We start from the raw sequence: 26556 nt of genomic DNA, 5'->3' as shown, positions 1-26556 counted from the left end.
CAGATCTTTTATTAATTGTCAATGATTAGTTGTTACACTCGTAATAATTTTTTTAGTGAAATAATTTAGAATTTTAATTGAGTTGAATTTCTATTGGCTCAATATTTTGGGGCCTTCTATTGGCTCAATATATATGTAAGGACGCAATTTGAGTCCTAATCCCAAAAGGTAAAAAGATCTAGGCCCAAAGAGTCTAATACAATGAATTTGTAGTGAGTGGGTTCGAAAGCTAGGTTCTAATGAGTTGAATAGCAATTATGGTGGATTAAAATGACAATAAAGTAAAGATAGAATGGTTTCATCTAAAGAAAATCGTCCTCGGCACAGTACAAGGAAGTCAGCTCTTGTACATAATTCTTCAATTTGATTACAAGTACAGTTCTTATTGTTCCAGTATTTCTCTCTCAATTCTCCGATCCCTATCCCTCAGGGTCTTCTTCCTATTTTATACTACCTTCCTTCTTTCATCTCTACCCTCCACATGTAGCTCAGATTGCTGGAGTTAATCATTGTCCCATTAGCACATTCTTGAAGTCTTTGGAGAGTAGTTGTAAGACTGAAAATTACTGTTCAAAGATCACTTCTTCATTAATGCGGCCAGAGAGTTAGTTATAGAACATTCAATGCGGTGGTAGTAGCTTTCTCTTAGATATTTCATAGTGTTCCTTTGTCTTGTGATTTCATGATGTATATCATTATCAATAGAATCTCCTGGAACATTGCTTCTAAGTGGCAGACTACACCTTCATACCTTGGCTTTGCTCATCCGAGGAGACATTCATCCGAGGACCGCCTTCTTGGACTAGTTAATGTCCTCGAATTGGACCTCGGTCCAATATATACATAGATATATACCACTAGACTTATCACGCCTGCAATATATATATCAGTTATTGTTCTACAATTTTGGGACATTTTAATATAATTTTGAGGGTTTTTTGTTTATGTAATTGAGAATGGTCGCACACTTAAATTTATCCCTAAAAATCCCTTAGCAAAACAGTTGAATTGTTTATTGCTAATATAATAAATTTAAACCTAAGTTGGGTCATTTTGCTTTAACTTAACACAACACCATAAATTATTAAAAAAAAACACAACACCATATAACAGGGAGTCTAGGATAGTTTAATAATAATAATAATAATTTTTTTTTTGAAGCCAATAATAATAATAATAATAATATCCCCATTATTAGTTGCTAGCGTGCCACGACCATGATTGATGAACACGTAACTTTTTTCGGTCCTAAACCAAGGCCACGTGTTAGTTCCAGTGCACTGGACCCAAATCATGTTGGGTCCAGTGCATCAATGCATTGTACCTAAACTTAATCCCAAATCCCTTGAAGCGTCTGTTTCACGTGGCAAGAGGTCCAATGTGGTCCTTTTTTTCTTGCAAAGCCAACGTCGTCGGTGTGCCATACTAATAAATTTGTTTTGTCTGAATATCCGATGGCGATGGACTTCAAAACATTTGCAGAAGGGTTTTGTTAACATTTCTAATTTCTTGGAGTACTTTGGTTGCATATATAAACCAATCATTTTAGGATCACAAACTTTTACTCACATTTTGTTACAACTATATTATATAGTGGATTGCAAGTAGTGGTGAAAAGTGATGAGTTGATGTGATACCTAACATTTAATAGATTATCATTTAATGTATAATAAATGGTCCATGCATGATTTAATGATATTTGATATATATATATATATATATATATATGTAAGACTTAATTACAATACTTAGATATTGTTTCTTAGATTTCCCTCCTAAGATTATGCCATGTGAATTTTTTCTCATAAAATGGAAGTGTATTTTTTAGTTAAACAACCAAATAGCTGAATCTTAAGAGGGGAACCTAAGAAATAGTACCTAAAATACTGTACCTAAATTTTATCCATATATATATATATATATATATATATAGGGAAATGCTAACGAATGCTCTTAGGACATAGGTTAATAATCCATTTAAAGAAAATTTTTATGGGAAAAGAAAAGAAAAAAGCAATTAATGTTTTGACGGCTTTTTTATTTCCCATAAAAATGATGTTAAAACTTTCTTAAAATAGATTGTTAACCAATGCCCTAAAGGCACTCATTATCATGATCCATATATATATAGACACACACACAAGGAAGAGAGAATCTGAAAATGAGATTCGAATTCAAATCCTTTATTCAATGACGAAAAAAAAAACTTTATAAGTTAAACTAACTTTAATCTATGAATATACTTATTCATAATATCATGGGACGCCGCTTATTTTGCTGAAAACTAAAAATAAAAAAAAAAATAATTTACAGATTACTGTTCACACCAAAAACATTGTCCATTTGCTTAAGCGCTGGTTAACAAAAAAAAAAAAAAAAAAAAAAAAAACACAAAACGTGAGACGTAGTAGACACTGAATCCAAACGCCTTTCATATAGATAAATTACCCAACTCAACTTTTTTTATTTTTTTTATATTTTTTTATGAGAATTACCCAACTCAACTAGTCTAGGCTGTCTAGCAACTACACATAAAAGAGGAAACATAGAAATATATTTGTCTAACCTATGTCTTGGTTTTTTTGGGTATATGGTAGTGGTGTGAAATTCACGAACAACTAAAGGCATAATGTTTCCTCAAAAAAAACTTAAGGCATAATGATAAAATGTCTTAGAAATTATTAAATCACACTTTATCCATAAACTATACCCTCTAATATACTTACTCTTTTAAATTATGAAAATACACACTTGTTGGAAGTTGGTCCCATTTTTTGCCCCCCTTCATGTTTCAACGTTCAAGAGCGGAGAACTCAAGTAACAAGTTTGTGGTACTAGTGGGAATGCATTAGTTGTTAGTTGTGGACCTTTTGGTGGACTTTTCTTTTCTACTTAAAATTCTTAATTGTGCTTAAAAATCTTATCTATATTACTTTAAAAAGTTTAAAAATGAATGAACACTGATGAATACCAATAACTACTAGTCCAATCACGAGTCACAACTCACAAGTCTCTGGTGTAGCTTGGCCACATTTTCTCCTTTATTTCCTGTTGCGCATGATTATATTTATGATTAAACGTGTCCTTAATACTACTAATCAACTATCATGCTTAAACATATTTATCTTTAAAACTGAATAAGCATGGAAATTGTTTTTAGTAATTCTCCCTATTCAACATCAATTCACGTGATTGACGATTAATAAAAAAAAAGTGAGATCATGCTATTTAAGTATTGGCATGCTTCTCAGTTTTCAAAAGTTATTAAAAATTCACATGTTAGCAAATCTAGATTTCTTAAGGTTCTCAAAAAAAAAAAAAAAAAAAAACTTGATAATTTATCTATAAATGGGTTTTTTAGATTTAGTCACATCATCTCCCGTAAAAATAAAAAATAAAAAATTAGTTACATCGTTAGGAAATTCAATAGATACCAAAACAGTAATAATAAATGTTTTCTCAAATGTTTACAACATTGCAAAATTTTAACCATATATTTATTAATGGGTGGTTAAAATTTTAATAATTCTACTATAAATCTTTACCATCCAAGTATCTGTTCCTCAACTAAGTTTTTTGTTTTTTGTTGTTTAGAGTCTCTTTAGGTAATCTTGCTGCTGGTTGCTCCTCTTCTTCTTCTTCTCCTTTTTTTTTTTTTTTTTCTTTCTTTTTTTTTTTTTTGAAAAGTACTACGACCTACATTTTCAACATTTTCATAATAAGTTAAAGATAGTAAATTATTATTAGTTCTAATTTAAATCATAAATTAAATTACTTTTTTGTCTACTCGTAACAAACAATAACAACCTGTCACTTAAAATTTGTTGTAAAAATATTGTAAAAATGTTTTGAACATAATTTTTTTTTTAGCCCAAAAAAATACAATTACTATTGAGTTATTTATTCCTAATGCATCTATACTTTATTTATAATATATATAAAATTGAAAACATTTAACTAACCTCATAATATTTTCTCCCTCTAAAAAAACCTCATAATATTTTGTCATAGAAGATTTTAATGTCTATCTATATATATGATTTTAAAATTTAAATTTTATTTCATATTTAAACCGTTCCTTAAAAATTTACCAACCAAGCCTGACGCAGACTTCTCTCCCCCTGCAAAAATTAAAAAGATTACAAAAAACACTGTGTTTATTAATTATCTATGCTTGAATGCAGTATGCAGATAAGATCAGGTGGGCTATTTGATACCTCACATAAGATCGCTACTCTAACTTTTTTAAGCCGTAAAAAAAAAAAAAAAAAAAAAAATACCCCCATCCAAGTCCAACCAGTCATTTCCACGAAAATGAGATTATTTTCATAAGTATATTTTGCTTATTTTTGGTTATTGTGCAAAAATACAATTATACATTAAAATGAGTGGTGCTTTAAAATAAATTTAAAAAAAAATAAAAAGTTGAGTGAAACAGACTATACCGTATCATTTCTACTTATTAATTAAGTACATCCCAATGTAGCTCTTTCTCAACAAATCCCATTGCCGACATCAATAGAAGAACTAGAAGTCTAGCAGCCCTGAAATTAAGGGCCTTTGAAGGTGACTCCGAGATTGTTATTCAACAGGTGTGAAAGATGGTCTTTAATTGCTTAAGCTCATTTTGGTTATGTCAATGAAGTTATTAGAGCATGTGTGACGGGGCCTAGAAATAATAGTTTTATTAATGTAAAATGCAATGATAATGCAATTGTTCATGCTCTAGCAAAAAAGAGTTAGGCCCTATTTGGTAAAGTAGTTAAACAATACATTTTTAATTTTAAATAATATTACACATTTTTTTACGCATTTTTTCAATCACACGTATTTCAAAAAACTACAAATAATATTACCCAAATTTCTCTACCAACCGAGCTCTTAGAGACTTGAAACTCGAGAAAACTACAAGTTTAGTTAGAAGAAGTACTAAATAATGTTGCTCCGATTGTATTTTATGATTTGTCAAAAGTTGTGATCCAATAATATTTTAGACTTTTCATTCCTAAAAAAAAAAAAAAAAAAATCCTAATGTATTGACCTTCCTCTTTCTAAAAAAGAAAAATGTATCAATCTTTCTCTCACAAAAAGCAAATCTCGCGGTGTAAATAATGCATACGAGACTCACATTAATACGAGAATAAGGTAAGGTATATTATGTTGTGTATATAAGGTAATTTCACTACTTTAGATGACTTGATTACAAAAAATAAATAAATAAGCTACTTTAGGTGATTTTATAATTGACATCACTTTTAGGCTTTATTTGTTTTGATATTAACATTTTTTGAAAAAAGAAATCATTTTTCAAAAAACATTTTCTAGATAACTATTTCACTTTTTTGTTAGTAATCTTAAAATGAATTGGATAATTGTAATAAAAAATAATTCTATCTAACACCAAACTAAATAAAATAGCTTTAACCTTTTTTTTAGATACTACCAAATACAGGAAAACCGGGAAAAAAAAACTATATTTATATAAGATTTTCCATTAAAACAAATTATTATAAACTAATCGCTGCATACTATTTTAACAATTACTCATTACACATTTCATTCTCGGATTTCGGTGGCTCAGTTTATGAAAAGCCAAAGCGAACAAGTGATTATAGTCTGTTATTTATTTAAGAAATAATTATGTAATCTCTTACGTAATAATAAATCCTACTAATTAAATTTAGAACAATGCTAGAGATACAAACTACTTTACAAACTACTGATGTGACCAGTGATTATTGATAAATAAAAAAGTGATATTAATGGTGGGTCTAAATAAAAACTAATAAAATATTAACCATATCAATATTTTAAATAGTTTATGACTATAATATTACTCTTAAATTTATATACGGTATAAACATATGGTACCCACCAGACGTGTGAAAGGAAACCATTTTATTCCTATTTCGGCTCTCTCTTTAAAGTCTTATCCTACACCGTCCAACACTAAACGAAAATCTTTGTCCCCGCATATTGACCGGTTGACTATTTTGTTACTCAAAACCGTAAAGAAATTTACTGTAAAACCCCAGAAGGGAAAAAAGAAAAAGAGTCCCCACTTTCCTTTTCAATTCTCTACTTTTATTTTAAAAACGAATATTTATCTGGGAAAAAAAATAATAATAATAAAAAAAGATACAATCATAGAGCAGAAGAATTGGCTTTTTTCTCATACTCATAGTCATTTCGAGTCTTCCGTGTTTCTTCTGATCACTGTTCATCACCAGGTACTTCTATCGTTCCTTCTCTCTCTCTCTCTCTCTCTTTTTTATTTTTATTTTATTTTTTATTTTATTTTTGTAGAGTATTTATTATTGATGTAGTTGTATAGATAGATACTAATCAAAGTGCTAGTGGGGCTGAGATTTTGATGGGTTTAAGGTGCAAAATTGACAGTTAAGGTTTTGAGAAAAAGAGATAAAAAGAATCCTAGGAAAGAACGTTTCTTTTGTTTTGAGGGAAGAAGGTTTCTTTTGAGGTTTTCACGATGGCAGGCCAACTTGTTGGCTCTGAAATTCATGGCTTCCATACATTGCAAGGTATGTACACAAATTCTCTCTCTTTTTTTATGTGAAATGGATTATTTTGGAAAATGGGGGTCTTTGAATTTTGATTATTAGAGAAATATAGAGCTTTTTTGGAAGTGATTTTGGAAAGGAAATGAATTTTTTGGTGTTGATAAAAGGTACGGAAAAAGTGCTTTCATGTTGTTAGGTAAAGGAGTGAGGATTTTTGCTTAGGATTTTTTTTGGCTATTCTAAGCAAGAAAAAGTAGTTTTGAAATGCCAGAAAAGAAGTAAATTTGTTGCTTGTTTGATTTTATGGTTTAAATGCTTTTTTTTTTTTTTTTCCCTTATAATTTGAAAGAGAGAGTGTGGTTTTGTGCTATTACTTATTACCATTTGTTGGACTTCAAATAATTTTGTTATGGGAATTTTTTTATTGTTTTAAAATAATTGATAAACGGTTTGGAAAGTACTTTGAATTGGAACAATAAGTTTAATTGGAATTTATTTTTTATTGGTAAGGCTTCCTTTTTGTTAATGAATATTTAATCATGTGCATCTTGATCAAATTCTATTCTGTATATTTTTGTGGTTCCTTTTACCATGTGCAGATTTGGATCTTAGGAATATTAGCGAAGAAGCCAGTTCAAGATGGCTCCGCCCAAATGAAATTCATGCAATACTCTGTAATTACAAGAACTTCAGCATCAATGTCAAGCCAGTGAACTTGCCCAAAAGTAACCACCTATATCTATAAATTGTAATGCGATTTTTATAAACCTATAAACCTGACTCTGTAGTCATGAGTAATCCCATATAGCCCCATCCAATTTTGACATTTTTTTTTCTCCAAATATATTAGTCACAACTCATTGTGTAACTTGATTATTTGATTTTTTTTTTCTTAATTTGGTTTTCACCTTTAACTTTATATCTAATATATCTTGTTGTGTGCCCTTGCCCTTTTGTCATAACTCAAAGCTTAAATGGTCACACAGTCACATGATGGGCCGTGTGGCCCATTCTGCCTATTTGGTGTATATGATTGCATTAGAAGCTTTTGCAAGTCATGTTACATAGGACTGTAATGCTTTTTTAGCTCTTATATATTTTAATTAAAAGCAAAGAAGCATTTTTTTGCTTGGGTTGATAAACTTTACATGTGTTTTACGGAGTTTCTTTTATCAAGTGGTATACAATATAAATTACTTCTGAGATTGTTGAATTGCCTATTTTGGTTGTGTAATGTAACAGGTGGCACTATAGTCTTGTTTGATCGTAAGATGCTTAGGAACTTCCGGAAAGATGGTCATAACTGGAAGAAGAAAAAGGATGGGAAGACTGTTAAAGAGGCCCATGAACACTTAAAAGTGAGGTTCTCCCATTTTCCGATATGTTTTATGCAGCATCAACTTACATATATGCAACTCCTGGTTGTACTTCTTGCTATATATATATAAACATGTACTTTGACATAAGGCTACGTGCACACGCACACACACACACACACACACACACAAACACAAACACAAACATATACATACTTTCTATGTCTATGTATATAGGTATCCTGGAAGTTTTAATTAATGTCCCCCTTATATGCTATATTTGATTCCGGTATGTACCAATGGATGTTATTTGTAACCATTCTTGGGTATATGTGTTTCACCTTGTGTATGATTATCATTTATGATATTGTAGCTTAGTTTGCTATAGTATGAGTTCCAATATTTCTAGTGTTAGTGATCTCTGGAATCCTGATTAGATGTAAATTCTGTATTGGCAATTAATAGTTATGGATATAATAGAAATTATGAGGTTAAAAAATTTCATTCCACTTGGCAAATTCTGTTTTAGTGCGGGTTTATTTTGGTTGTTGCTTGGTTTAATGGTTCAGGTTGGTGATGAAGAAAGGATCCATGTATACTATGCACATGGCCAAGATAACCCAACCTTCGTTCGTAGGTGTTACTGGCTTCTTGATAAGTATGTAGTGATTAAGCTTTATTTCGGTTGGTTTCATTGCTAAGCTATATCTGAATTATATAAAAGCTCATTAAGTAGTCTTATCTATGATTTTGTTTTTATTTTTGTTTCAGGAGCCTAGAACATATTGTCCTTGTTCATTATCGTGAAACACAAGAGGTCAGTACTATCATGGCTCATTTCATTCAATTTCAACCTTTAAGTTTCTTTTCGCCATGTGCTTTGGTGTGTAAAAAGAACTAGATTTTCTAACCTTATATTGGGCTGTGGCTGACTTATGATACAGTTGCAGGGATCTCCAGGCACACCTGTCAATTCAAATTCTAGTTCTGGTTCTTCTGCTCCTTGGCTTTTGACAGAAGAACTTGACTCTGGTGGTAATCATGCGCATTATGGTGGTAAGAAAGGAATTTTAGGTCATGTTTAGCTCAACTTTCTATTGACTGAAATCTACAATGCTTTCATAGTAGAATGGTTTTTTCATTTTAGTAGTACATTTGGTATTTTTGAGTTTAGAGAAAGTTGAAGTGTTCATTCTTTATTTTTATATTTGACTAGTCTAGCTCAGCAAATTGATACCTTGACTTACTATTACTGGTAGTAGTTTTTTTTTTTTTTTTTGGGAACTGTATTACTAGTAGACATTGACTATACTCTAATAATTGAACCCTTCTCTCGAAAGTGGATATACAACGTTCTTCTTTTTAATATATTTTTATTACTTATATAAAAAAAAAGGTTCTGACCCTTGCGTTTTTTAGAATCAGCAGGAACTGTCCAGAATCACGAACTAAGGCTTCATGAGATTAATACGCTAGAATGGGATGACCTCCTTCTGACAAATGATCTTAACAACTCAATTATACCTAAAGGAGGTAACTAATTAGATGCTATTTGCAGCAGCCATTGGCTACACAGAAGCTATTCACTGTGCATTTTCTTTCCTCTTCTTTGTTGCAGCCAAAGTTTCAAGTATTGACCAAACAAATCAAGCACTAAATGACTCCTTGCCTTATGTAAGTAGGATCATTCATACTCTAAATATGCTTCCTATTTGTCCTTCATTTGAGGTTTTTGCTTTTGGGGGGTGGGGGGGGTGTTAAACTTAAGAAAAACTTCCCTCATCTGGGGTCCTTTTCTTCTCCTTTTGGGTACACCAATGATATTATGAATGCTGTACAGAAAGTGAATGGTTGATTATAACCTAAGGAATCCTAATGTACGTCAGTTTTTGCTTTTCTTTTCTCCCACAGTAAAGTAATTTTTTTTTAGTTATCTGACATCAGTATTATGAGAGTGGAGCACACTTTTATGGAATCAGGGAGTATCTTTATTTAATCAACCAAGTTTGTTGCTCATGCCATTTATAAGTTCTGCTAACACTGATATGAGGATGTTAAGCTATTTTGTGCAACGTTAATGTTTAGAGCATTAGGCCATCAGGCTTCATGTGTTTAGTTCCATGACTTCTCTGGTGGTTTTGCTGTTTACTGCTCAGAAAAATCATAGAGACACTTAAATTTGCACATGCAAGTGTTTGTAGTCATTTTTGTTGGCCCTGAACCATTATGGCAGGAGAAGGTTTAATTCAGAGGGAGAAGAAGAGGCAAAAATTGGCGTAGTTATTGCATTTTTTTTTTACTTTCTAGTAAGCATCTACACATGTTTTGAAATTTCTATGGCTGCACACTGACTTGACATATACCTTTCACTGTGCTTCTATGAACAAACCAAGCTGCACTAATGCTATGTATGTTAGTTTTGGTTAGTACTATTTTGTTTGGTCGCTGGTAAATTTGGTCTAAGATCCACAATCTTATGGTTTGTTATTGCAGGGAGTGAACAATTCCTCAGCTGAAGTTTCTTCTTTCGGTAATTTGACAGAAGCAAGTGCTAGGAGTGATAACATTTATTCAAGTTTCCCAGACAGTATTTATGACCAGGCAATGAAGGGTCAATTAAATGCAAACGTGCCAAGAAGGGATTCTATCACCATGGGAACCAATGATTCATTAGATATTCTGGTCAATGATGGATTGCAAAGCCAGGACAGTTTTGGAAGGTGGATAAACCAGATCATGGCTGACTCACCAGGTTCTGTGGATGATTCAGTGCTTGAATCCTCAATTTCATCTGGTCATGAATCACTTGTCTCTTCAATGACAGATCATTCTCAATCTGCTGTTCCAGAGCAAATATTTAGCATAACAGACGTCTCCCCTGCATGGGCCTTTTCAACTGAGAAAACAAAGGTTTTTTTCTTTTGCAAATGTCATACATTTTTTTTTTTTGTTATTCTTAAATTATGACTGTAATTCTTTCCTGTTTGCCTTATACGTTTCAAATGCCTTCAACCAGCCTTGGAGAAGCAGGTTGTATTTATTAGTTTTCAGACGGAAAAGATCTGGCAATTTTAGTTTGTTGCATACAAGGTTGTTTAAGCTTCTAGGAAGTGAAACTTTTTACTCTGCATGTAAGCTTGCACTAATAACATCATTCTGTATGCATAACAAATTGTAGAAAACTACCATATAATAAATTATTTTGAAGATTCTGAAGAGAGAGAAAGAGAGGAGATGTTCCAAGTTCCAACTCCATAAACTGCTGTTAAATATCTTAACAATCTCACTAAACAGTTCTAGGAACTTGATTCTGTTTAGTTTTGCCATCTTGTTCTTGTTTGTCCTCCCTATCTTATTGATCTTCGTAATTTGGGTTCTTGATTTTTGCCACTGTAGTACATTTCCAGTGTACTTGTTTGACTTTTTATTCTTAATAAAATTTCTTATGTTAAAAAAAAAAAAAGAAGGGTGTTTTGATGGTTTAATTTTAAAATAGAATTTTGTTAACATCTCTAGTTCACCTTCCCCATTAAACATTCAAACAAACCCATTTGAGGATCTGGGAGAACCATCATGGATTGTGATGGAGTGGAAGGGTTTGTGTGCATTGTGGAAGAATATTTGGGTGATTGAGAAATACCATATCAAATACATGTCTTTAATTAGGAGGAATGACGCTAGACTTTTCAAGTGATGAGTTTGATTTTGCAAAATTTTGGTCCAACTTTTGGACCAAGCAGGTCTTAAATTTGGAGTTACTTGTGATACATACTGATATTTGTTTGAGCTTGGAGGAGCTCAATTCATCTTTAGCTTTTTTCCTATCAGGATCTTTAGAGCGACAGAGTATTGATGTCCACCAAAAGCTGATGGCTGGCAGCTCCTTTCACATATGTTTGAACCAACTAAACTAAATCCCCTCAAACTTAATAAAAATCAGACACGTCCAACTTGATCTTCATTACTTTTTTAAATCATAGAATAGATTGGTCATAAGGTTTGAAACTGTCTGGGCTAGTTAATGTTTTCCTTGCAGTCAGGCCTCTTGCTTGGCACAACAGGTAATGATCAAACATGATCATGAATGAACCACTATGTATATGGTTTGAATAACCTAGGGAAGCAGGTTGAAATACTTATTAAAAGTTAAAAGCTTTTGACCTTTGTTTAATTGTTGTTGCAGATCATAGTCATTGGATTCTTTCATAAAGAGTATCTACATCTAGTGAAGTCCAGTCTTCTTTGTGTCTGTGGCGATGTCTGTGTTCCTGCAGAAACTGTTCAGGTTGGGGTGTATCGCTGTTTTGTGCTGCCACATTCCTCTGGATCAGTAAACTTTTTTATGAGTTTTGATGGTCACAAACCCATCAGCCAAGTTCTGAATTTTGAGTATCACATTCCTTCATCGGTTGACCCAACAAATTTGTTAGAAGAGAAGATCAAGTGGGAAAATTTCCAATATCAGCTTCGGCTGGCTTATCTTCTCTTCTCTACTTCCAAGAACCTTAACATTCTGTCTAATAAAGTATCGCCAAATTCCCTGAAGGAGGCTAAGAACTTTGCCCACAAAACCTCTAATATTTCGCATAGTTGGGAGAAATTTATCAAGTCAGTTGGAGACAACAAAGTTCCATTTCCACAGGCAAAAGATGTTCTGTTTGAACTCACTTTGAAAAACAGACTAAAGGAATGGCTGTTGGAAAGAGTTGTTGAGTGTCCTAAAGCCACTGTGCGCTCTAAAACTGCTGAATATGATGCCCAAGGTCTAGGTGTAATACATTTATGTGCTATTCTAGGATATACATGGGCTGTTCCTCTATTTTCATGGTCCGGCTTATCATTGGATTTTCGTGATAAATATGGATGGACAGCTCTTCATTGGGCAGCATTTTGTGGAAGGTATCTCTTTTATTTATCTTATTCATCAACTGTTCAGATTTGCAGCGTCCTATTTGACTCTTAAAGCTTTTGCATTAACTTTCCCAACTTTGCAGCAACCTATTTTATTTTTATGTCTAAGATTTTTCTGTTATTACTAAAATTGATTTCATGCATGTTTGTCTAACATAAATAATTCTCAAGCTGATTCCTGTAAAAGACAGCATGGTTTTGTGTTTGCTCATATTGCTTACATTCTGGATTTGGGAGGATAAGTTATACTTCTTCTACTAGGCTTGAAAAAGCCATCTCAGTCTTGGATTATTTATTTCTGAATTTCCAATGTGCAGGGAGAAAATGGTTGCAGCACTTTTATCTGCAGGTGCAAAGCCAAACTTGGTCACTGACCCTACGCCAAAAAACCCTGGGGGATCCACTGCTGCTGATCTTGCATCTTTAAAGGGTTGCGAGGGCTTAGCAGCTTATCTTTCAGAAAAGGCTTTGGTTGAACAATTCAAGGATATGAGCATGGCTGGAAACATCAGTGGCTCCCTTGATACTAGTGCAACTGATACAGTGATCACTGAGAACCTCAGTGAGGATCAGATCTACCTTAAAGATACTTTGGCAGCTTATCGGACAACTGCTGAAGCTGCAGCACGTATACAGGCTGCATTTAGAGATCACTCACTAAAAGTACGGACCAAAGAGGTTGAGTTGTCTGCTCCCGAGGATGAAGCACGCAGTATAATTGCAGCAATGAAGATTCAACATGCCTTTCGCAGCTTTGAATCAAAAAAAAAGATGGCAGCTGCTGCCCGTATCCAATATAGATTCCGCACTTGGAAGATCCGTAAAGATTTCCTTACTATGCGGCGCCATGCAATCAAAATTCAAGTAAGCCTTCTTTTCCTGTCTTCTCGCTGGCATGGTTGAAACTTGGATAGCATAAAACATTAGAACTAGTATGAACCACCTACGACAACAGAGGCCTCAATTCTTTGGCTTGATCAAATTCAAATGTAATTTTTCAGTCAAGATGTTTTCTTTCAGCTGACCCTAGAAGCAATCAGACTGAGTTTAGCCTGATTAACATGTTTAACTAAATGTAAGCCTGTCATATATCCATACAGGATAATGTAGCATGGGCAAGACAACCTGAACTACCCTCTCTGTTAGTGCTTGGAATAGTTGCAAGTTGTCAAGTATAATTATGGCTTGTATGTAACAAAATTAGATTACATACTTTCACCCAATACCTTTTAGCCATAATGTGTAAACAATATTAGATTTGAGGTTCTAGAAAAGATGTTTAATTGCACCTTTCCCAATGCAGGCGGCTTTCCGGGGATTCCAAGTGCGGAGGCAGTACCGTAAAATTCTCTGGTCAGTTGGGGTGCTTGAGAAAGCAGTTCTGCGCTGGCGTTTGAAGAGAAGGGGTTTTCGTGGTTTTCAAGTTGATCCTATGGAACCAGTTCCTGATCAGAGGCCGGAAAGTGATACTGAGGAGGACTTCTACCGGACTAGCCGGAAACAAGCTGAAGAGCGGGTCGAGAGATCTGTTGTACGTGTTCAGGCCATGTTCCGTTCAAAGAAAGCACAAGAAGAATATCGGAGGATGAAGATGACCCATAATCAAGCAAGGGTAGGTTCCTCACAATGAGTTATTTAATATTAATATTCAATTTGGCTTAATAATTAACTAATTTAGTATTGTTTTCTGCAGTTGGAATATGAAGGGTTCCTCGACTCTGATACTGATATGACTTATTAGGTGAAGAGACAGGTTGTGCAGAGAAACTGGTTTCTCTAAGGTTCAGATAGCAGGGAATCCAATTGTTATGGATGGTGTGCTTAGCAAATGATAGTTCCAGGAGGGTGGTGGCTCTGTTCTTGTGTAGCCTGTACATCTTGTAAATGCCTAGAAAGAGGTTGACTTGAACTTTTGGCCCTTTCATTGTGTTTAATGATGTTGAGGGGGCCATTCATTGAGTTGTGGGTCCTCTGTTTCTTTTTGGTTGTTGACCCCTCTTGTTAGTGCATTTAAGTAAAAGATCTAGGACTTAGGAGGATCTACTTGAACATGGAAGATAGGAAACCATGTAGTCGTCAAGGTTGACATTAAAATATGAATGGCAATATAAGTAACCTTAATGAGTAAAGACTCCTTGTTCATTTAAATAAATAAATAATCCCTTTTCCATTATCTTTGAATATGATTGCCAAATCTGAAAGTTTAGTGATACAACTCATTTCGCATCATTTCTTGTTGAGAGGTGATGTGTTGTGATTGGTATACTATAACTGCAGTATAAGTGAGAGATTAATGTGAAAATAATGTTATATCAATTACAATTTGTTATTTTAATCCATTTTAATAAGTATTGTGATTAGTCCATAACTAACCAAAGAACCTTAGATATGGTTAAAGAATAATAGCTCAACCAAGATTTCCTCACCTCCTGCATCTAAATTATTATTAGATGAGTCTAGTTAACGAATGTCTTTAGGGTATTTGTTAATGAATTATTTTTAAAAAGTTTTTATACAACTTTTACAAGAAATATAAGAGAAAAAAAAAATTGTTTCTTTTCATTTCTCATATACAATTTTTAAAAATATTTCCTAAATGAATGATTTAAGGCATTTATTAACAAAATCCTTATTTAGATGATAAGAGAAAAAGAGTAAGAATTTTTTTTTTTTTTTTAACAAGATAGAAATTTTACTCTAACTTAATCTAAATGTATATGTGTGTAGGGGTAGCAAAATTGGACATGACTTGCAAATTCGACACGACACGACATGAAATTAGTAAGTTATAGGTTAAGGTTTAATAGGTTAGTGTCATATTCGGATTGATATGACTGACCCGTTTAACAAACGGGTTGAGTTAGTATCCAATTCATGGAACCCGTTTGACTTGTTTGGCTTGCTTAATTAAATGACAATTTACCAATATACTTTTCAAATCCTAAGTATAACTTATTAGTTGTTGTGGTTTATTTTCTTTGACATATTATGATTTATTATTAGTAATATTGAGATTTATTTTAGTTTTGAATGATTATTTGTAATATAATTACTCATTAGTTAAAAATTTTATTATAATTTTTTTTTATTTCTCAATTCAATTTGGTTAATACTATTTTTTTTTTTTTTCATTTTGATAAAATCTGATAAACAAGTCGACACGATTGACCTATGTAATAAATGAGTCGTGTTAGGGTTGAAGAATCTTGATCCGTTTAATAAACATGTCGGGTTAGTGTTGACCCATATAGTCAGATACTCATGAGTCAACACGACACGAACCTGACACGCGAATACGAATTGCGACCCCTATATGTGTGTAAAACTTCCTTTTGGAGACTTAAACCCCAACCCTTACCCCTTACACTATACAAACACTTATATTTGTGGAGTGATCATTACATCAAATAAAAAAGAGTAAGAGTTAACTTAGAGCATTAGCATTGGGAAATGCTAATGCTATATCTAAGAGAAATTTAGCATTTTACACCTAAAAAACTATTGCATCAGGAAATTGTAAACAGCAGTATTGCAAATTTTTTTGCAATACTGCTACAGTACAATTCTAAACATAGAATTGTACTGTTCACAGAATTGTAAAAAATTAATAATATTATACTCCTCCTATTTCAACCGAAATTTCTCTCTCATCCCTCTTATTTTTTCTCTTCTCTTCTCACTCTTCCTTCTCTTTCTCCATCTGCTCTCTCCTCTCCGAAGCATCATTGCCAAAATTTCTCACCCATCTCTGAAATTTCTCACCCATCTCACACGGCCACTCCCTCATCTCTCATCGCACGGCCTGCCTCTCTCTCGTTGCACCGGTGCTAGGTTTTGGATTTTTGAGGTTGGAGGTTGGATTAGCGTGGATCGGCGAGCTGGGTTTGGATCATTGGGCTGGGATCGGTTGATCGGTGGGTTTGAAATGGTGGATCTGTTGATCGGTGGGTGGATCGTTTAGGTGGATCATCGGTAGCTCCGATGGTGGCTCCGATGACGATTTTTGGGTATTTCGACGGCCTGGGTGTGGGTTTGTTGATCGGTGATTTGGGTTTGCTGATCGGTGGCTTGGGTGGTGGCCGTTGATGGTTTGATCAGTGGCTTGGGTGGTGGGTTTGTTGATCGGCGGCCTGGTTTGTGTGGCTCTATTGATGGTTTGTGTTTGTGTGTGTGTGGCTTTGTTGTGGTTGGGTTGTGGCTGAAGTGGCTGGTTATTCTGGGTTTCCGATGGGTTTTTTTTTTTTTTTTTTTACTTATTTTGTGACACTGGGTTTTTTTTTTTTTTTTTTTTTTTAGTATGGGTTTTTGTTCCAGTGGGATTTTGGTGAGCAGTGGGCAGTGGGCAGTGGTGGCTTGGGTTTTTCTGGGTTTTTGTTTCGATGGGTCTGTGTGTGGCTTTGTGTGTTGAGCTGGTGCTAAAGGTTGAAGGAGAAAGAGAGGAAAAAAAAAACTGTTGGAAAGCCTAGGAAAACAAAAGTTTCAGTTAGAAAAAAATATTAAAGAAAGATTAAAAAATAATATTTTAATTAAAATAGAAGTTTGAGATGTGGAAATATTGTAAAATAGGATGGTATAAATGATAAAGTGGTTTTTAGAATTGTAAAATAGAATAGCATTGCAATTTTCCAATGCTAATGCTCTATACGGATTGGATTCAATATTTTATTCATAAATGTGTAAGATTTGACTTGTATACGTATTTAATATTATTCATAAATGACCAAAAGTCTTATAGCAACTTTTCCTCACCTATTGCCTCTAGATTAGTAATAATAGATAATAATAAAAAGTAACCATTGAGTTGTATACATATTGGATTCCCTGTGGGCTACAACATTTACCACTGAACTAAATTGTAACACTATGTTATTAGGGATTAAAAATGCATTTAGATCTCAAAAAATAAAAATGCATTTAAGTTTGTGGTACCTTTAGGTTCATAAATGAAAATTTCAAGATTAAAATTGTATTCACGTCTACTTTTTTTTCTTTTCTTTTTTTAGTAAAGTATTCGCATCTAATTTAATGTAAGAATTGCATTGCTAAGTGGTTTTTTTTTTTTTTTTCAATAAAGTTAAGGACATAACAAAAATATTCACAAATTTCATAACATTTTTTAATTAGCCTGTCATTTCATACATGAGCCTATTATAATGTATGTTTCAGTTTTTTATATATATATAATCAGACTCCACATATAAAGTGGTGTACTAATTTTAAAATATTGTGAAGTTTTGTTGTAACTTTTTAAGATGAAATATTATCTTGTAATCGTTGTATAACAGTAAATACTCTCACAAAACGTGGATCCACCCACTGGTGGGATAACATGTGTGGTTCCACACACTGGTGGGGCAAATATATTGTGAGAGATAGGATATACTACCTCTTTCTTAGAAGACTTACCTACCAATGATTTCAATTAGCAAACAACTCTACTTGTACACGGCTTATTCTAAATTTAAACAAAATAACATTTGACTTTTTTTTTTTTGGGGCTAAAAAATAACATGTGACTCATAGAATAGCTAAGCACGCCAGATATTTTTTTAACGATATACAACTTGGCTTGAAGATGTCGCAACTTTTCCAGGTAATATAAGCAAAATCTAAATCTTCTTGTAGTAATTAAAAAATAAAAGGTTTTTCAATCTCTTTCACCAAATAAGCGATGGATTGCTGATATTTCTACTCCTATTTCAAGTATAAAGTTGTAGTTTATTGTTGTAGACCACTTCTAGTGATAAAATTTCGGTGACCGTATTTAAGTTTACAGCCTCAAACCGTTGACTTTCAGAATGATCACATGTGCACCTAAACCCCAAAGCCATGAAGGCTGTATTAGAAGCAGCCGCACAGAGATGCGAGTAAAGTTGATTCTTTTGCTTCCATACAATCTAGTTTCGCAAAGCTCAGAGAGAGAGAGAGAGAGAGAGAGATTTTCCTACGCATGAGAACCAATTCAATTCAATTCAATTATAGCACAAATTTTTAGCTTCTAAATAAATAAATAAAAGAAAAGGGAAGCATCCCTAATGAATTGATTTGATGGAGTTTGAACTTTGAAGTTGACCTTCTGTAAACATTACAACCACTCAACTGATCCTCATAACCCTTTTATTTTTTGAAACATCGATAGTTGAGGGTGAAGGGATTTGAACCTTTAAAAACACTAAAAGATTCCAATTGAGCTACAAGACTCTTGGCCACAATCCCTTTATTACTTTCTGCAATTTAGACATTTAGTTACCAATACAGAGTGAGGAGGCAGACAGAACTTATCTTTCCCTTACCAAAAACAGGTAGAAAACACACCTAGTCTCCAAGCTAATTATGCTGGCTATTAGCATAGACAGTATATATATATTTACTTTACATCAACAACTATGCTTAAAATTCTCTAACACTAGTTCAAATGTAGAGACTGCAGCAACAGCAGGAAATTTACAATCTTGGTAGCCTATCCATTTGCCTACTTGATGTATTGAGAAAGCCACTTGAAGCCTTCGCCATATCCCATCTTGCGTACAATGCTGCACATGAAGACTTCAAGAGGGCGAACATTGGAGTCGGCCAAATTAACCTTACCCTTACCCGTGGTGAAGTTGGTCAGGCCCATATTGTAGCGCAACTCATCCTCTGAAGCAGCATAAGGTATGTCGATCTTGTTTCCCAAAATAAGGAACGGGACAGTTGCCAAGGACTCATCAGAGAGTAGCGCATCAAGCTCCTTTTTTGACTCTGCAAATCTCTCCTTGTCATAAGCATCAACCAGGTACACAACAGCATCCACCTACATGATAAAAGGTTGCAAATGATCAGTGAGGTATCAACCCCATCCAAGAAAGTTTTACTTGAGTCTTTTCAAGCATCACCCCCACCACCACTGCTTTGGCTGTAAGTTGGACTTTTTGTTCCTTCCAAACCCATGAGTAATTCAACAACAACAATAGTTGAAGAATAATCAGTTTGCTTTGATAGCAACGGACATGAACTCCCAAAACACCTAAAACTACAAATGCAGAGTAAACAATATGACCATGAAGATATAAATTTAAATAGATAACACCTATATGTAAATCCCTTGTCTCTTTTTTTCAATATGGTATCCACACAGTATCATAGCAACCACTAAAGTCGAGTTAGTCCAAAATCAGAATAATTAACAATAAAGTGTCAAGTTTGACACTTACACCTACCATAAGAACAAGTGGAGGGTAAGGTTGTGATTTCAAAACCCACTGGGTGCGTGTACAACTTACCAATCAAGAAATTCGAAGAAATTAGTGAGCCATGAGTCTATACATCAAACAATTAATCTAATCAGCCATGAATTTCAAATAAACATCCCTAAGACAAAACATGCATTAATTTTGTTCTACACAATAACCTAGCTATATTTTCTACCATCTACAGCTTCCCTAATCAATCACAATTATTATTTTTTTTTTTTGACATTTAATTAGTTAAGCAAAGTACCTGCTTCGAAATTCTTTGTGAAAACACAAGTGACCTCCTTTTCTTTAATTTTTTATTATTATTTTGGATAGATCTAATCAATCACAATTATTATGAAATAATATTAACAACAAAACAAACAGTTTCACTAAATGAATGGATTAGCCAACCCCAAAACTTAGGCAGTAAGAGTCTAAGACTTGGTTGTTAAAGGTTGTACCCAGTACACGAAAGTCACACTTTTGCAGGGTCTGAGAGAGATCATGGTAGGCAGCCTTACCTCCAATTTATTTGAAAGGCTGATTCCTGGACTCAAACCCACGACTTGTTGCTTTTGGGATCAAGACTTGGTCGTTGTTCTCTAAAATTGCACATTCAACCCAACATTCAGAGTCAAAATCCCCCATGGTTTCAATTTTTAAATAGTTAAAACTCCAATGAAAAGCTAGATGTCACAATGACCTCATACCTATTCTTCAAAATCACTCTATTTAAGGGTGTTGGGATTATAGGTGTGATGCTACTGGACACGATTTTTGTAACAATTTTTTTTAAAAAAAATCACATTCATAAGTTGCGATTGGAAAAACTTCCCTTTGTTCACGACTTGTTGAAATGACATGTTATGATTGATATACAATAAAAATGACTATCGAAGTGATGTCACACCAATCACAACAGCACACTGCAGAAAAAAATGTGAACTTTTTCCATGTCTCTAAACATTGCTCATAGGGCCACTACTCAACAGCACTTTTAGTTGTGAAATTTTTTATTTTTTATTTTGTAGCTATATTTATTGTAAATATTAATAAACAAAAAATTAAATTAAATTGCACATAAAAAAAAATTTTGAGAAATAAAACCTTAGCGTAATAGTCCTTCCAGACTCTGCGAGCGATTTGATGGCCACCCAAATCGAAAGCTTTGAACTTTATCTGCCCAATACTCAGCTCCTCCGACGTTGGATACTGCGTCGGTTGGTGCTGTACTAATCTCTGCAAAACCAAACAAATACAAAATTTGTATAATTTATACAATAAGCAATACAATAGCCTCTGTTTGGTTACTGAGAAAATTTGTACCTCGTCTTTAAGCATGAAAAGCAAGGTGGTCTTTCCAGCATTATCAAGCCCTAAGAACAAGATCTTCGCCTCTTTTTGCCACAGACCTAGTGAAGCCAGAATTCCATAAAACCAATCAAAAAGAAACATTTTTTTTTTCGCTTCTAAAAATATTTAGTGAAGGAAAATGATTGGTTCGCTTTGAATCTGAGAAAATTCTCTGGAAAATATTGTATGGATAGTGAGAGTTGTAAGAGAGGGATTGAGCTTCGTTTGGTTCGCTAGAAAGTGACGGAAAATTAGAGAGAAAATGGAAAAGAAAAAAAAAAGTTTTATTTTAATTTTTGAGTTTTAGGGGTTTTATTTTATATTTGGAGTGATTGATAACCGGTTTGAACAGTGAGAATGTGTTGGTGTTGTGGTGTGAAAAATGCTGACGTGGCCGGTGGAGGGGATACATAATGGGGATCAGCCGGTTGTGACCTTTGGTGTCTGACGTGGGGGAATTTCATTGGCTGGTACGCGTCATTAGGATGTGCCAACCAAGCCATCGATTTAGAAACTTGCGGAAATGATGTTGTCTTTGAGCCCATGGTTACGTGGAAGAATCCTTTATTATTTATTTTTTCTTTCTTAATAAAATTTTTAAAAGCACTTGCATCCAGTGGCGGAGTCAAGATTTCAGTTTAGAGGGGGCAAAATTAAATGATAAGATTGAAAGTAAAATTAATCTAAATATTATTAAACGATGTTAATAACAAAATAGATATAGAATTATATATTATTAATGCAATTGTCATACAAAATCTAATATAACATAAACTCTAATTTATTTTTTCATACATAATTTAATTTGTTCAATTGGAAGATTAGTAAAATACAGCTCGATATGAGTTTGTTTAGAATTTAAATCTAAATCATTATTATAATTTGGCTTCTCCATAATCTCAATTGATTATAAGTATATATTTCATATTATTAAAATTTAAAAAAAAAATCATAGTTAATAACAATCAAATTAAGATATTATTCTAAATATATAGAATTTAAACATGTAATTTTATTCCTTAAAATAAATTGAGAAAATAAATCAATATAAAAGAATTATAAAGTTGCATTTTCGTTTATGCAAAATTCAGTAATTTTTACTCTATTCTTTAAGTAGTAAGTAGTTAAAATTGGTTCTATAGTAAAAATAAAGTGTTTCAAAATTGAAATTATGAAAAAGTTAAAATAGAAGAGAAAAAGATTAGGGAACGCTAAGGTTTTAGTTTGATATACAAGAACCTAAATATATTTTTTTTATTATGATTATGTGGGAATACCTTATTTGAGGAACAAATTGCCCTAAGAAAGGCACCCCAGGAAAAAAAAATTCAGGTGCTTGAGAACATGTGGCAAGGAAAAACAGTGTGGGTGTTAAGTAGGACCCACAAAACTTTGTTTTGTTTGGAAAAAGACAAAATAATGTTAGGAAGAGTTGCACCTAATATTGCTTTCTTCTCTAGTCTGTAGGTGTGGAACGTTTGTGTCAAGGTCAAAATACTTGATAACCTAATATTTAGGTTGCCACTCTAGATTTTTTTTAGGAGGTCAAGGGGGGCACTTGCCCCCTCCCTCCCCCCCCCCCCCCTGCCCCTGCCCCTGCCCCTGCCCCTGCTTGCATCAATGGTTGTATAATAAAAAAATATATGCATGGTTGCATTTTGAAAAGCATAAAATAAATAATTTTGCTTTCTTCTCTAGTCTGTAGGTGTGGAACGTTTGTGTCAAGGTCAAAATACTTGATAACCTAATATTTAGGTTGCCACTCTAGATTTTTTTTAGGAGGTCAAGGGGGGCACTTGCCCCCTCCCTCCCCCCCCCCCTCCCCCTGCCCCTGCCCCTGCCCCTGCCCCTGCTTGCATCAATGGTTGTATAATAAAAAAATATATGCATGGTTGCATTTTGAAAAGCATAAAATAAATAATTTGACGTAAAATGTTTTGAAAAATATGTAAAATAGAAAAATACGTTTTTATACTAACATATATAGAAATTTTCGTTTGAGCTGATGCAAATGCAATAAGTACGTCGCAATATCGAACACAGCTCCGAAACCCCTTTTTTTTCAATTATTTTTAAACAATTTGGGGAGGGGGATTTAAATAAGAAGGTAGATCTTCTAGACAAATACTAACATTAGAACAAAATAAAATAAAAGCTTTCCGTTAGACTTGTGAAGCCATCAACATGGTCACTTTAATCTCATTTCTATGCACAAAAATAAAGAAAATTTTTAAGTACTCCCTAAAAACCGTCTCAATTTGTCATGAACAACTGGATCTTTTCAATAAAGTGATCATATGGACAATGACTATATTCTATAACTCGAACAAGTGTCATCACACTCAAAAATAGAATAAAAATTTCCAATAACTTGGGAGAAAAGAGGCCTTGGACAAGGCTTTTTTAGGCCACGTAAGAGGTTTTCCTATTATCCGTGGCTAGAAGTAATCGGTAATGGAATAAGAGGAGCAGACAAAGGGGGACCTATTTGCATCTAAAAAGTGATACAGTCTACTTAATATTGCTCTAAAATAGAATAATTCAGTTGGTCAATAGCCATGGCAATCGTGAACACCTATTATTAGAGAATGTAATACAAGGATCCAAAAAAGAGAGGGAGAGAGAGAATATAATACAGGATCCAAAGAAACTTGGATTGGAGAGAGAAAACTTGATTCCAGCTGATAACACCTTACAAAAAGTAAAATATGGAAAAGAAAATTTTAGTATAAAATGCAAATAAGTAACATAAACTGACACCAAAGGCATTGAAGGGAAGACTTGCACAGATTGCTTCAGTATGATAGACACTACTATAAGAGCACAGTTTCGGCAAAAACACAATTCTGTTGCTATTATGGGAAAGTAGTTACATACTCACCACTTTTATATGCACCCACGTACTCGTAATAATCTGTAGTTTTTCATAGATGGTAAGTTATAACTGATAATATTATTTTTTTGGGTTTGTCGTTGACACAAAATTATTACAAATCAATCACAACTTACCACCTCAATGAGTTGTAAAACTTACCACTTTTACAGAAACTTACCACAAACACAAAATCTTCACATAATAATAACTTATCACCTTGATAAGTTGTGAGATTATGTGTGAATAAGTGTGTCTTTTATTTTTAAAGAAAAAGTGTGTGTGCATAAATAATTTAGGTGTAATCTTAATTCTATTAAAAAAAACATTTTTTTGTGATATTGGGTGAGAAGGGTTTTTTGTTTTGGTAAATTTTACATTTATTTTACTTCAAACAAACACAACATTAATAAAATAATTTAAGGATGCTTTCAAATAAAACAATGAACTTTTTGGGTTTGATTTTGGGGTTTAGATTGATATAAGTTTAAAAGTTTAGGATTTAATTTGAAACTAATGAAACTATAAGGTTTAATTTGTAACAGTCTTAAAATTTGGGGTTTAATTTGAATGTGATTGAATTTTAAACTACCCTTAAAGTATAGATAATAATATAATTTACCATTTTTCTTAATGGGTGGATTGAATTTTAAGAGAAGTGAGAAAAGAGTGACTGTTTTTGTTCTAAAAGAGAGTTCTTTACTTTTAACCTAAAAAATTTACTATTTTTATACACATATTAGAGAGAGAGAGCAACAACACAAACTCTATAAGAAGTCCACTTGTGTAAAAAAAATTAATTTTTTTAAAATCACTTGTGTCATTTACAAAATACAGGTAGTAAATAGGGAGTATGCCAAGACCAACATGTCACAATAAAAAGTCCACCCACCCTTGGTGGGTGTGATCAAAGGCTTTGGTCAATTGCCTATATGATGTTGAAAATTGAAACTATCTCAATAAATGGAATTGAATTGCTATAGCAATTAGAGTTCTGGGTTGTCAATAGGTTGGTACGAACTTCAAAGTAGGACCGGCTCAAGGAATTGTGGGGCCTAAGACGATAATTTCAAGTGAGGTCTATTCTTATATTTTGAATATTAATAGAATATTTATTTAACTTTTGTTTTTTTTTTTCATTTAAAATCTATTTTTTTAGAAAAAAATTATAAATTAAAACGAACCCATCGCATTATTCAATGACTATACAACTAAAATAAATACTATTCATTGGATGAAGTAACCAAATACTAAAAAATTATGATTGAAAATTTTAATAAAGTTATATATTTGATATTTCTAAATAGAATTTGAGTATAAATTTATTTACTAGTGTAAGGTTAATGAGTTCTTTTAACATTTATGTGTGAGAGATTAAATGATTGACCCATTCAATGAAAATATTTTCTTTAAATAGTTTTTCTTTGATAAAAAAAACTACTTTTTTATTTTTTGGTGAATATTTAGGGCTTAATTAATACTTCTATTGGTATAGGAATATCTCTATTGGTAAAAATTTAGGGGCCTTTTTTCATTGGGGGCCTTAGGCGGTTGCCTATTTAGCTCACCCATTGAGCCGGCATTGCTTAAGAGCGTCATATCTTTTTGGCATTGTTTAGTTTCTCACATTGTTTGGTTTCTTTTACAAGGAGAATTAAAGTTCAATCTCTCCTACTTATTGTAATAATTGATAACAAAAATTTGTTAGTTGGTTGGCTTGGCTTAGAGCATTCCCATCCAAGAGTACAAAAACTCTTAAAATGCAAAATTGAATACATAATACACAAAATTAACTCTCTCTCTCTCAGTTACATAGGCTTAGAAAAATCTTTTGGGCCAACAATGGAGGAGATGGGGCTTTGTGTCATGCATGGCTGAGGGCTTCTAGCGGCGCGACTGGAAATCTAGGTGTGGGGTTGCCAATTAGAGTGCAGTGAGTTTGCAAATCAATTTGGGTGGTGTGGGTTGGGTTTGCAAATTGGTGTGGGTTTGCAAGCTAGAGTTCAAATCAATTCAAGCTTGAGTTTGCAAATTGATTTGGGTGGTTGTTGAGGGTCATTTTTGAAAATCCAAGAAGAAAGAAGAAAGCCCAACAACAAGGGCAGCAAAAGGTTGGCAAACAGATGGCAAAACCATTAGGCCCAAGCGGTAGGAATAATGGATCATAGGCCCATGAAATAAACAAATGGGCCTTGAAGAGGCAAATGGGCTTAAAGAAGTCCGAAAAGAGAGAAATAGCATACCCATGAGCAGCATATGATAGAGAAAAGTGAGAATGGGCCACTGTAGGCCTAAAGTAATGCAAACAAAGAAAGTAAGGGGTTAATGGCTGGCCCATGAATCTTAAAGATGAGAATAAAGTAATT

General features: G+C 33.3%; 2 protein-coding genes across 5 annotated transcripts; one reads left to right on the top strand and one right to left on the bottom strand.

Moving 5' to 3' along the window:
* Positions 1-6066: 6066 nt before the first annotated feature.
* On the top strand, positions 6067-14877 carry LOC126688935 (calmodulin-binding transcription activator 5). 4 transcript variants are annotated; one of them, XM_050383877.1, is made up of 14 exons: positions 6067-6230; positions 6400-6542; positions 7121-7246; positions 7764-7879; positions 8407-8495; positions 8609-8654; positions 8782-8893; positions 9266-9370; positions 9456-9511; positions 10331-10747; positions 12021-12736; positions 13066-13612; positions 14052-14360; positions 14442-14877. In XM_050383877.1, the coding sequence occupies exons 2-14, from the start codon at positions 6491-6493 to the stop codon at positions 14487-14489; spliced, it is 2739 nt and encodes a 912-aa protein (XP_050239834.1). In that variant the 5' UTR covers positions 6067-6230; positions 6400-6490; the 3' UTR covers positions 14490-14877. The 4 variants fall into 4 exon arrangements, with proteins under 4 accessions (XP_050239834.1, XP_050239833.1, XP_050239832.1 ...); XM_050383876.1 differs by having other exon boundaries at positions 9257-9370; XM_050383875.1 differs by having other exon boundaries at positions 8782-8911.
* A 4057-nt stretch (positions 14878-18934) lies between these two features.
* LOC126688933 (GTP-binding protein SAR1A-like) lies at positions 18935-21611 on the bottom strand. Its single transcript, XM_050383873.1, has 3 exons — positions 21292-21611; positions 21073-21204; positions 18935-19541 (listed from the first exon to the last, which is right to left on the bottom strand). The coding sequence occupies exons 1-3, from the start codon at positions 21418-21420 to the stop codon at positions 19221-19223; spliced, it is 582 nt and encodes a 193-aa protein (XP_050239830.1). The 5' UTR covers positions 21421-21611; the 3' UTR covers positions 18935-19220.
* Between the last annotated feature and the right edge of the window lie 4945 nt (positions 21612-26556).

This window comes from Quercus robur, chromosome 6 (assembly GCF_932294415.1).
Source record: "Quercus robur chromosome 6, dhQueRobu3.1, whole genome shotgun sequence".
In the NCBI taxonomy this organism is placed as follows: Eukaryota; Viridiplantae; Streptophyta; class Magnoliopsida; order Fagales; family Fagaceae; genus Quercus; species Quercus robur.
Note: the sequence above shows the minus strand (reverse complement) of the source record. Positions and strands in the feature narration are given on the sequence as shown.

What these genes read in the sequence shown, in the direction of transcription:
- LOC126688933 (XM_050383873.1), bottom strand. Translation starts at nt 21,420, where the DNA reads ATGTTTCTTTTTGATTGGTTTTATGGAATTCTGGCTTCACTAGGTCTG. An exon ending in TTTTCATGCTTAAAGACGAG is followed by an intron (nt 21,205 to 21,291) that starts GTACAAATTTTC and finishes TTGGTTTTGCAG; the next exon opens with AGATTAGTACAGCACCAACC. An exon ending in GGAAGGACTATTACGCTAAG is followed by an intron (nt 19,542 to 21,072) that starts GTTTTATTTCTC and finishes TTTATCATGTAG; the next exon opens with GTGGATGCTGTTGTGTACCT.
- LOC126688935 (XM_050383875.1), top strand. Translation starts at nt 6,491, where the DNA reads ATGGCAGGCCAACTTGTTGGCTCTGAAATTCATGGCTTCCATACATTG. An exon ending in GCCAGTGAACTTGCCCAAAA is followed by an intron (nt 7,247 to 7,763) that starts GTAACCACCTAT and finishes GTAATGTAACAG; the next exon opens with GTGGCACTATAGTCTTGTTT. An exon ending in AGGCCCATGAACACTTAAAA is followed by an intron (nt 7,880 to 8,406) that starts GTGAGGTTCTCC and finishes TTAATGGTTCAG; the next exon opens with GTTGGTGATGAAGAAAGGAT.